The following is a 10,934-nucleotide window of genomic DNA, read 5'->3' as shown; positions in this document are numbered from 1 at the left end:
ACTCTGACTCTTCTGAGTCCCCCTCACTGAGTACCCTGGTGCCTGCACACCAACCCCCTGGTGTAAATCCCTAGCAGGATACTCCTGGGAAGCTAGCAGGCAAACAGTCACTCTAGGGCTAAGGGTGGACAGGGGGCTCGGCACATCGCAGCCCCATCCGACTGACCCTCAGCCCTTGAGAGGTGCTCGTGGAGCAGTGGCCTTGCCGGGAAGAGGCTCCTCTACTCCTCTGACCACCGAAGCTGGTAGCTCGTGTGGGCCCAGAGAGCCCAGGGCAGTTCCAAGAAGCAATGTGGGGTAGTCTGGGCTCAGAGGGCATGACTGTACAATCCGTGAGACCAGCCTGCGGTGGGTAAGGACCTGCCCAGGGCCTGGGGAGAGGCAGCCTGTTAAACAGGCCAGGCCATGGCTCTAGTTCAGGGAAGCATCCACACAGAGAGATGTGCTCAAAGAATTAATGCCAACTCATTAAATAAAAATGTTTTATTACACAAACCACATGTAGGTCCCAGGCTCAGGGGCTTACCCTACAGCCCCCACTGGTCCCTGGCTCCAAGCCTGCTCCTTGCCCTTGCCCGCCCTGGAGAGCCAGAATCTCCTATGGAGTGCGTAGGTGTCCACGAGTGTACCGGTGCGCGGGCCTCCTGGGCTGCAGGCACTCAGGCATGGTGGCAGCATTGAGGGAAAGACAGGTGTTGGGGAGCGGGGTCCCCACCTGCCCAGGCTCAGGAGTCACAGGGGTCTGCACAGTCCTTTCTGCTGTGGAACACGTGATAGATGCTGGTCGGGGGGAACATAGCAACAGCGCCGAGCAGAGAGCCCACCTGGATGGCCACGCCGGCTGCCAGCAATGCCGGCCGGCCCCCGCCATGCAGCAGGGAGCTGGCTGCCACCTTCACGTAGGAGAACACGCCAAGACACAGCACCCACGACAGCACCTGAGGGGGACACAGCACCAGCTGAGCGTGAGATGTGCCTGCTCCAGGGCAACGCCCCCCCACCCCACTTCATGTCCCCCTGTGCTCACCACGAGGACCACCCCTGCCGAGGTGCCCACCAGGGGCGGGCAGGGGCTCAGGACTGCCAGCGCCATCAGGTAGCCCCCACAGAGCACGCCCAGCAGAGAGAGGCCGCCCAGCCCTGCCAAGGACCTGCAGTGAGTGAGCAGAATGTCAGGGCTGACTGCGCCAGGACCTGGCTCCCAGCCCTGAGTTCCACCCGCACAGGGGCTGGGGGTCCTTGTGTACCTGCACAGCACACCCATGGCCAGGAAGCAGGCCAGGGGATTGGCAGCACTGCCCAGCACCACAGCCAGGTGGTAGGCCAGACGCCCGTAGGGTAAGCAGGAAAAGCTCTGCACAGCAGGCAGCACGCCGTTGGTCAGCGCGTTGGTGGCGGCCAACAGGCCCAGCAGGCAGGCACTGCGGGCTGAGAGAAGCTGATAGGCCTTAGGGTCTGGACCAGGGGTGGTGCCTGCTGCCTGGCTTGGTGGCTCTTGCAGTGGTGAGGACTCTTCCACCTCTTCCTCTGCTCCTGGGGCTCCCACCTGGAGGCCTGATCCTAACTCCCCTGTGGGTACAGATGGTGGTGGCGGCAACAGCAGCAGAAGACCCTGGAAGGCAGCAGCTGAAGCGACCAGAAGGGCAGTCAGTGCCCAGAAGAAGGTGCTGGCGGGAAAACGCTCAAGGAAGTCGAGCGGGGGGCCAGGGGTGCCGTTGATGGGGGCTGGCGGGCACTCGCGGCGGCCCACACCCTGCACTAGGGCCAGCACGCAGGGCAGCAGGGCACTCAGGCCTTGACCCAGGAAGAATGACCGTAAGAAGCGAGGTGGCAGGTGGCTCAAGAAAGGCAGGAAAGTGACATTCGAGGCACAACATGCCAGTGCCAGCACAAAGGCCAGTGCTAAGAAGGCCACAGAATGCAACTGTCCTGCCACTGGGGCCACATGGTGCCACAGAGAGGCCAGCAGGGCTGTGCCCACCATGCCCAGCACCTGCACCACCCGGATGGGGACCTGCTCGTCCTTTCCTGGGGCCAGCCTCCTCCAGAGGGTCACCACCAGCAGACCCAGGTTCCCCAGAGCCACAAGCACAGAGACGTAAGAGGGGAGGCTCCAACCTGCAGGGAAGGGAGGAGGCCATGTCAGGGGCATGATGCCCAAGGGAAGAAGAGTGCCAAAGCCCACCTTCCTGGGCACACCTGCACCTCCTCCCACTCACCCTCTGGAAGCTCTCTGACCACCACAGGTAGCTCCACCCAGATCCCACTGACCGCAGCCCAGGAGTCTTGGGCACACCTGCACCTCCCTCCCACTCACCCTCTGGAAGCTCTTTGACCACCACAGGTAGCTCCACCCAGATCCCATTGACCGCAGCCCAGGAGCCCATGCCGAAGAGAGCCACCAGCAGGTGGGTCAGCACCGGACGGGCGGGCGTGGGTGCTGCCATTCAGCCCAAGGCTGGGCCCTTCCAGGTCAGGGCAAAGGTCACAGCCAGTTCTTTTCCCACCTAGGGCCAGACACGCTTTGGCTCTCCTGGGAACTGAAGACCTCTTCTAGCTTGAAAGAAACAGAGAAACAGATAGGATGCAGAGCCGGAGTCAGAACAGGGTGACACCAGGGGAACTGGGGGAGCCCCGGGCAGGAGCGCAGATGGGGAGGATTGGCTCAAACGTACCCAGCGGGACCGCCGGCAGGCAGGGAAGCAGGAAGCCGGCCCGAGTCGCTGCGGCCCCAGGGGAGGAGGCCGAAGGAGCGAGTGGAGCCCTCCTCTCCAGGGAGAGGCGGGGCTGGAGTCAACGCCACCACCACCCCAAGCCGGACGCCGGGAAAGGGCGTCTACCAGGAGGAGCCACGCACACCCCAGGGCTTCACGGTGCCCGCGACCGCAAGAGCCAAGTCAGATCCCAGGGGAGTGGCCGGGACGGCTCTGCTCGGAGGGGCGCCGCCCTCTCGGTACTGTCAGGTGGGCGACTCGGGAGCCGTCCGGTCCCTGCGCCTCCCGGTCCCGCGCCCAGTGCGCTCCCGCTCCAGTGCCGGCTTCCCGCCACGCCAGGACACCGCCGTCCGGCCCAGGGACGCCACCTCAGTCCAGAGCGCGCAGGACCCGGCAGCAGCCACGACCCGACTCACCCGTGGCGGCTCCGGGCCCGCCCCCGGCATGGCCCGCGACCGGAAGTCCCGCCCCGGATGCTGGTTGGCGGGCGGGCGTTGAGAGGAACCGGGGGTTTGTCGGTCTATAAGCCTCGCCCGTTCCGCTCCCTGGGGCTTCCTCGAACGCCGTCGGTGGTCATGGCTGCCCCAGCCTCCCGGCAGGTCCGACGCAGAGCTCGGGCAGCGCCGCGGCCCCGCTCGGCCGAGGACTGGTGGTGGGACCGGCTGGCGCCGAGGGGCTCGGGGTACCACCTGCTGCAGTCCGACAGCATGCTGCTGGTGCTGTCCGAACCCGGCCCCGCCCGGCCCCGCGCACAGCGGCGCGCTTCCCGCCGCACTCCCCGGCAGGCGCCCCCGGGCCCCAGCGCCGCGGCCAAGCCCAAGGCCGGGCTCAGGCCCGAGGCGGCGGCCGCGCCCGCACCCGCACCGGCACCCACGCCCACGCCCGAGGAAGGACCCGACGCGGGCTGGGGAGACCGCATTCCCTTGGAAATCCTGGTGCAGATTTTCGGGTTGTTGGTGGCGGCGGACGGCCCCATGCCCTTCCTGGGCAGGTAACGCTGGTGCCGGGCCCGCCGCCGAGCGTAGCGGATTGGGCCAGACGTGGTCCGAGCGGTGGCCCGGGCGGGGGCGGAGGGCGAAAGCATCGGAGCGCGCACCCCTCAGTCCGAGAGCGCAGCCCCTTAGGCGCCCAGTTGGAGTCCCAGGAGCCCGGCTTTGAGCCGGGGTGTCTACTGCGCTGCGAGAGGGGGGCATCACCTACGGAGGGGCCGGCACCCTCAGCACGCTGTCCTCCCAGGGCTGCGCGCGTGTGCCGCCGCTGGCAGGAGGCCGCTTCCCAACCCGCGCTCTGGCACACCGTGACCCTGTCGTCCCCGCTGGTCGGCCGGCCTGCCAAGGGCGGGGTCAAGGCGGAGAAGAAGCTCCTTGCTTCCCTGGAGTGGCTTATGCCCAATCGGTGAGGGGTTCCCTCTCTTCCTTACCCCTGGCTCCAGGCTCCTTCCGTCTCCCTGCACCAAGGTGTTGGGTGGGAAGGACTCGTGTGGGAATATTAGTGCAGCTCTGCCTCTGCTGTCGGCCCAGGTTTTCACAGCTCCAGAGGCTGACCCTCATCCACTGGAAGTCTCAGGTACACCCCGTGTTGAAGGTGAGAGCTCCAGGCTGTCCTGCACATCAGCTGTGACACTCTGGGACTGTTCAGTACTCTAGGAAGTGGGTCAGGCACCTTGGGGGCCCAACGCTGCTCCGTGGGGATGTCTGCCTGCCTGCCTGGTTCTCTTTTCCTGCTGTTTCCTCCAGCAGGGAGGTATCAGAGGCAGGGACACCCAAGTAGGCCTGGCATGGGCAGAAAGGAGGTCACAGCTAAGGCGGTAGAGTGGGGTTGGCACCAGCCACTTGTCTGTTTCCCTTGTGGATTTTAGCCTGTCGTCTCCCAACCCCAGCTGCCCCTCTGTCTCCCCGCAGCTGGTAGGTGAGTGCTGTCCTCGGCTCACTTTCCTCAAGCTCTCCGGCTGCCACGGTGTGACTGCTGACGCTCTGGTCATGCTAGCCAAAGCCTGCTGCCAGCTCCATAGCCTGGACCTACAGCACTCCATGGTGAGCCCTGTGTCCCAAGGGGCCCTGAAAAAACCCAGGCCGGGGTGACGGGTGCTCTTGTACTGGGGCCCCAGGTGGAGTCCACAGCTGTGGTGAGCTTCTTGAAGGAGGCAGGGTCCCGAATGCGCAAGTTCTGGCTGACCTACAGCTCCCAGACCACAGCCATCCTGGGCGCACTGCTGGTAAGTTGGCATTGGTGGGAGCAGAGGCAGAGGCTGAGCTGGGGACTGCCAGGCCACTGACCCTGTGACCCACCCCCTCCCCCCATCTCTGCAGGGCAGCTGCTGCCCCCAGCTCCAGGTCCTGGAGGTGAGCACCGGCATCAACCGTAATAGCATTCCCCTTCAGCTGCCTGTCGAGGCTCTGCAGAAAGGCTGCCCTCAGCTCCAGGTACCTGGCGCCCTGCCTCTCCCACCTGTCACACCCTCCCCCATCTATAGCCTGGGCCTTGCCCCCAGGTGCTGCGGCTGCTGAACCTGATGTGGCTGCCCAAGCCTCTGGGACGAGGGGTGGCTCCCGGACCAGGCTTCCCTAGCCTAGAGGAGCTCTGCCTGGCGAGCTCAACCTGCAACTTTGTGAGCAACGAGGTCCTGGGCCGCCTGCTCCACGGCTCTCCCAACCTGCGCTTACTGGATCTTCGTGGCTGTGCGCGCATCACGCCGGCTGGCCTTCAGGATCTGCCGTGTCGGGGTCAGTTGTTCTGGGTTGTGGCCAGGCACGTGAGGTGTGGGGGCCCTTGTGCCGTGCCAGGGTCAGTGGTCCTGGGTGGTGGCCGGGCGGGTGAGGTGTGGGGGCCCTTGTCGCCGTGCCAGGGTCAGCAGCCTGGGTGGTGGCCGGGCGGGTGAGGTGTGGGGGCCCTTGTCACCTTGTAGCTTATGCTCACTCCTTTCACTGCAGAGCTGGAGCAGCTTCATCTGGGCCTGTATGGCACATCAGACCGGCTGACTCTAGCCAAGGAGGGCAGCCCCTTTTTGACCCAGAAGTGGTGCCATACATTGCGAGAACTGGACTTGAGCGGCCAGGGGTTCAGTGAGAAGGACCTGGAGCAGGCCTTGGCTGCCTTCTTAAGCACCCCTGGGGGCTCACACCCAGCCCTGTGCTCTCTTAACCTCAGGGGCACCCGGGTCACACCAAGCACTGTCAGGTCAGCATCCCCTACCCCAGTCCCTGGAGCCAGTGTGGCTGTCACTGTGTCTGCTTGGGGCCTGGAAGTTGTGTCCTGCCTGGCCTGAGACCTCCAGGGGTCAGAGGGGCATGCATACTGTCCAAGCCCCTGCGTGGGGTGGGCCTGAGGACACCAGGGGAACTGGGCTTGGCCTTGGTGGCTATGGGTGGCAGAGCCAGGTGTCGAACACCAGCAGGCACAGCTCCCTAGCCTGGCCCAGCCCTTCTGAGGCAACAGCTTAACTTCCTGTGGTCTGTCCTCTCCACAGCTCTGTGATCAGCAGCTGCCCGGGCCTGCTCTACCTCAACCTGGAGTCCTGCCGCTGCCTTCCCCGGGGTTTGAAGCGGGCCTACCGGGGCCTGGAGGAAGTCCAGTGGTGTCTGGAGCAGCTGCTCACCAGCCCCTCACCCAGCTAGGCAGCCACAGACCTGGGACACCTCAGCCAGCTTGCCCACCCTCCACCTTTGCCCAATTTCAGATATTTGAGCATTTTGTTAAAATAAAACATTTTTAGGAGTTCTGTGTGTGTGGTCCTCAGGGTAGGGTTGGGCAACAGGTTATGCCTGATGGAGCCACTGGGGCTACAGCCGGCCCAGAGCCTGTGTGTTGTGGGGTCAGGGTGGTCCCATGGGCTCTTGAGCCTGCAGGTGGCCATGCCTTTGCCTGCCCACTGCTGGGTCCAGTGTGTGTGTTCCGTCCTCGGGGACACTGGTGAGCTTGTCTGTGGTTGCATGTGGGTGGGGGGTGGGGGGTGGGGGGTGGGGCCCCGCCCAGCTGTGGGGCTCACTGAGTGGTCGCCGCCTGCAAATTTCTCTCCAGCTCAGGCCTGGGGTGTCCACCCATCCACCCTTCACATGGGGACTGTGAACAGGCCAAACAGGGGGCCTCCAGTGGATGGACTGGCCAAGAAGTTAATGCCCACCGCAGGACCTCACCCTGGACTCCCTAAGAGGTGGTCAACAGAGCAGCCCCTTCTAGAACCTGCCCAGAACTTCTAGAACCCATCCGCGGTCCACCCTGGGCCGCTCCCTGGCCTCGCTGCCCTGTCAGTCGCCTGTGAGCTCCTGCTCCTTCCTGGGCCTGCAGCCCTGGAGAATTTGCTCACCGAGGTAGGAGTGCCGCTGTGGGCAGTGGGCGGCGGCAGCGGACGAGCGGCCAGGCTGACCACCTCTGCCTGACTCAGATGCCTAAGGGCCGGGCCGGCAGCCTGCCCACGACCTCCATCGGCTGGCGCTTCCAGCTGTGGTCCCTAGGACTCACCTGCCCAGAGCGCCACCTGGCCAGACGCCTCAAGAACAATAGCTTCTACCCATTCGTGCAGCAGGAGCCAAACGGTGCGCGCGAGGCGGGGCGGGGCGGGGCGGGGCGGGGGAGGAGGGAGACGGGCCCGAGGCCTGAATGGGGCGGAGCCAGGTGGGCAGAGGCAGGGCCAGGGCCCTGGGTGGGGCCGGCCGGTGCTCCTGGGGACGGAGAGGCCGCAGGCGAGACGTCGCCTCCGCGAGCCCTGCGCGGACCCAGCTAGTCCGGGCCAAGCCTTGGCACCGCCACCCCCGGCTGCGGGCAGGGCCGGGGCGTCCTCACGCGCCGCGCCTCCCCCAGTCTTCGTGCTCGAATACTACCTGGACACACTGTGGAAGGGGATGCTGTTCTTCATCATCAGCGTGGTCCCGGTCAGCTTCAGCTCCCTGAGAGAGGTGTGAGCCCCTGGGCCCGACCCCCACCGCCCTCCTCCCCTGAGGGCCGGCCCCGCGCCGCTCAGACGCTCCCCGTGGCGCCCGCAGGTGCAGAAGCAAGAGACCTGGGTCTTCCTCGTGTACGGCGTGGGCGTGGGCCTGTGGCTCGTGATCTCGTCGCTGCCGCGGCGCCGCCTGGTGCTGAACCACACGCGCGGCGTGTACCACTTCTCCATCCAGGGCCGCACCGTGTGCCAGGGCCCCTTGCATCTGGTCTACGTGCGCCTGGCGCTCAGCTCCGACGGTAACGGGCCGGGAGGGTGCGCCAGGGACGGGGAGGCAGCTTGGGAGGTCGGAGGGGCGGCCAGGCTGGCTAAGTCCGCTCTCCCCGCAGCCTACGGAAGGCGCTTCTTCCACCTGGTCCTCGGCGGCCACAGGTTGGAGCCCCTGGTGCTGGTGCAGCTGTCGGAGCACTACGAGGTGGGTCCCGCCCAGACACGCGCCCTCCTCAGGACACGATGACACCGATCACTGTTTAAGGTCTTTGGGTGGGGCCGTTTCCGCACGCAGAGGGTAAATACAACACGGTCTTCGGTGCTGGGGGCCATGGAGAGGGCGCCGGGGCTTCGGGCAGGACTGGGGATGCGGCCTGGTAGGGGAAGGAGACGCCTGGACGGCGACTCGGGTCTGTCCTGTCCCGGCCCCAGTTGAGCACCACCTGCTCCCACAGCAAATGGAGTACTTGGGCCGTTACATCGCCCGGAAACTCAACATCAACTACTTCGACTACCTGGCCACCTCCTATCGGCACGTGGTTCGCCACTGGCCACCCCCTGGCGCTGGCACTGTGATGGGCAAGAGCCCCATGGGTCACAAGCCCAGTTCCTCTCAGTCCAGCCTGGAGGTGTGACTCTGAGGGCCTCCCCCACCTCGGGACTGTGTTCTCGGTAACCTCCCAGCCCCACTCTGGGGCAGATCAAATGTGAGTCCCACTCACTGGCCTTCCTTTCAATAAAGCTGCCTCAGCTTCCACACGGATCATTTTAGGGGGCAGGGGAGGCCCTCTGGTGCCTAGGTCTTCCACTGTTGCGCACTCCTAGGACCTCAGAGAGCCTGTGCCTTCCAGCTGACTGAAGCAAACCCCACAGCTTGTGTTCGAAGACAGGAACAGCTGAGAGCAAGGGATGGCATATAGCCAGGCCTCTGAGGTTCGGCCCATCACTAGAGAGGCTGGGAACTCCGTCCCCTCTTAGCCAGCAGCACTTAACTTGTCCTACCTGACCTCAGAGGTGCTGACCAATGCATGGAATCCAGGAGTCAGAATCTGGCCCATTCTGGACCCGGTGCCTGCTGCTACTCCAACCAGCAATGGGGTGGGCTGCGGCCAGAGAACAAGCCCTGTGCCTGGGGTGCATGCTTGCCCCAGTACCCACAAAGCTGCTGCCGCTTGCCTCCAAGGGGGTGGGCACGAGAGTCCCGGGCCAGGGTGCAGGGCCTCCTAGGAGGGAGGATGTGCAGTGCCCTGACACCCGCTCGCCATGCCCGCTGGAACCCCAGGCCCGCGCCCCTGACACCCACTCGCCGTGCCCATTGGAACCCCAGGCCTGCGCCCCTGACACCCACTTGCTGTGCCCGCTGGAACCCCAGGCCCACACTCTCCTGTCCAGTGGATCCCCCAGCTATCACTGCAGCACCTGAGGCCTCCTGAGTGCTGGGGGCTGTTGTGGAAGCCGAGAAGGCTGTGGGCCATGGGGTCCCAGGGAAAGCAGCACCTGGCTCTCCGGATCTTCAGGCATTATCAGCTGAACGTCCCTGCAACCAGGAGCAGCTACATAATTTGCAGGGTTCCATGCCAAATGAAAATTTGGAGCCCATTGTTAGGAAGTTAATAAGTGGGGTGCAGTGGTGTATACCTGTAGTCTCGGCTGCTCAGGAGGCTGAGGTGGGAGGACAGCTTAAACCCAGGAGTTCAAGGCTAGCCTGGACAACATAGTGAGACCCCCAGTCTCTAATAAAATAAACAATAAAAATAAAAATAAAGTTATTAAGAATTTCAAGATAGACTGGGCATGGTGGCTCACGCCTGTCATCCCAGCACTTTGGGAGGCCGAGGCGGGCGGATCATCTGAGGTCAGGAGTTCAAGACCAGCCCGACCAACATGGTGAAACCCTGTCTCTACTAAAAATATAAAATTAGCTGGGTGTGGTGGTGCATGCCTGCAATCTCAGCTACTCGGGAGGCTGAAGGAATAGAATCGCTTGAACCTGGGAGGCAGAGGTTGCGGCGAGCGGAGATTGAGCCATTGCACTCCAGCCTGGGTGACAGAGTGAGACTCTGTTCCAAAACGACAACGACAACAACAACAGCAACAAAAACCCAAGTATGGGGCCTTTCTGAGCCTGGGGCCCTGTGTGACTGCCCAGGTTGCAGGCTCATGAAGCCAGTTCTGCCTGGAACCATGACTTAGAGTCTCTACTTGACCCCCAATCCCAAGGCTGCTCAAAACTCACTGGGCACACAGGCACCCTGGCCCATCTCTGGGGCAGGATCTGGGGGCTACTGAAGTGGCTTTAGGTAATCCCTGGAAGCAATTGTTATTAACAGCACAAGTGCAGGGACCCCCACTCCCCAGAAGATGGGGCTCAAGGTGTCCTACAGTGGCAGCACCAAACTTAGGTTTGGGTTGAGGGCTCTGTTTCACTCAGGCAGGCAAAGTCCCTCCTCCCTGGAGCTGGTGATCTAAGAGGGACCCAGAATGAAGAGTGGTTGGAGGGGCAGGGTCCCTCTGGCTGGGGAGCTTTGGGGGAAGGGCATCCTGGCAAAGAGTAAACACAACACAAGGGCGTGATATAGGACTGAGCTGGGTGTGCTGGAGAAGCTGCAAGGGGATTGGGCTGGTCAGAGTAGAGAGGACAAGGGAGAAGGAGGCCTGAGATGAAGTGGGAAGGGCAGGCAGCGTCCTTGGAGGCCATAGCTCAGAGCTTTAGTCCTGTGTGCCATGGGAATCTGCTGGAGAGCTGTAAGCAGATATGCACTAAGACCCAGGGAGGGAGTGGTGGGGAAAGGCCAGGAGGCTGCAGGAATTGTGCATGGAGGAAAGGGAGCTGGAGGGGCAGAGGGGAACAGAGAGGAGCAAGGACCACAGGCAGTTCTGAGCTCCGGCTCCGTGGAGGGGATTTGCTGCTGGGCAGGAAGTGGGCCGGGAAGAAAAGTGACTCGGGAGTCCAGAGTTTCTGGCCTGGGCACTGGGGCTGGTGGCTATGGGGAGAGGGGTTGGCAGTCAGGAGTTCTGAATTAGACAAGGCCTGAGGAGCTTACAGGACCTTGTGGGGGAGATTTTGAAAAGGC

General features: G+C 63.6%; 3 protein-coding genes across 10 annotated transcripts; 2 read left to right on the top strand and 1 right to left on the bottom strand.

Moving 5' to 3' along the window:
- Nucleotides 1–468: 468 nt before the first annotated feature.
- Nucleotides 469–3,206, bottom strand: SLC52A2 (solute carrier family 52 member 2). Of its 5 annotated transcripts, none has more exons than XM_016946336.4 (5): nt 3,131–3,206; nt 2,318–2,557; nt 1,248–2,118; nt 1,028–1,151; nt 469–938 (listed from the first exon to the last, which is right to left on the bottom strand). In XM_016946336.4, the coding sequence occupies exons 2-5, from the start codon at nt 2,445–2,447 to the stop codon at nt 726–728; spliced, it is 1,338 nt and encodes a 445-aa protein (XP_016801825.1). In that variant the 5' UTR covers nt 2,448–2,557; nt 3,131–3,206; the 3' UTR covers nt 469–725. The 5 variants fall into 5 exon arrangements, with proteins under 5 accessions (XP_016801825.1, XP_016801823.1, XP_016801826.1 ...); XM_016946334.4 differs by having other exon boundaries at nt 2,676–3,184; XM_016946337.4 differs by having other exon boundaries at nt 2,318–2,553; nt 3,131–3,183.
- On the top strand, nt 3,188–6,428 carry FBXL6 (F-box and leucine rich repeat protein 6). Of its 3 annotated transcripts, none has more exons than XM_003311962.7 (9): nt 3,188–3,705; nt 3,951–4,109; nt 4,235–4,280; nt 4,616–4,747; nt 4,822–4,929; nt 5,024–5,137; nt 5,206–5,437; nt 5,645–5,891; nt 6,181–6,428. In XM_003311962.7, the coding sequence occupies exons 1-9, from the start codon at nt 3,188–3,190 to the stop codon at nt 6,326–6,328; spliced, it is 1,704 nt and encodes a 567-aa protein (XP_003312010.2). In that variant the 3' UTR covers nt 6,329–6,428. The 3 variants fall into 3 exon arrangements, with proteins under 3 accessions (XP_003312010.2, XP_063673546.1, XP_528267.2); XM_063817476.1 differs by having other exon boundaries at nt 4,235–4,298; nt 5,024–5,056; XM_528267.9 differs by having other exon boundaries at nt 4,235–4,298.
- Nucleotides 6,429–6,527: 99 nt separating this feature from the next.
- On the top strand, nt 6,528–8,615 carry TMEM249 (transmembrane protein 249). Of its 2 annotated transcripts, XM_016946338.4 has the most exons (6): nt 6,528–7,021; nt 7,096–7,246; nt 7,512–7,606; nt 7,694–7,889; nt 7,980–8,065; nt 8,316–8,615. In XM_016946338.4, exons 2-6 carry the CDS (start codon nt 7,096–7,098, stop codon nt 8,493–8,495), a joined length of 708 nt encoding a protein of 235 aa, XP_016801827.1. In that variant the 5' UTR covers nt 6,528–7,021; the 3' UTR covers nt 8,496–8,615. The 2 variants fall into 2 exon arrangements, with proteins under 2 accessions (XP_016801827.1, XP_054513052.1); XM_054657077.2 differs by lacking the exon at nt 7,512–7,606.
- The last annotated feature ends 2,319 nt before the right edge of the window (nt 8,616–10,934 follow it).

The sequence above is a fragment of the Pan troglodytes genome, chromosome 7, assembly GCF_028858775.2.
Source record: "Pan troglodytes isolate AG18354 chromosome 7, NHGRI_mPanTro3-v2.0_pri, whole genome shotgun sequence".
Classification (NCBI taxonomy): Eukaryota; Metazoa; Chordata; class Mammalia; order Primates; family Hominidae; genus Pan; species Pan troglodytes.
This window is presented reverse-complemented; position numbering and strand designations above follow the sequence as displayed.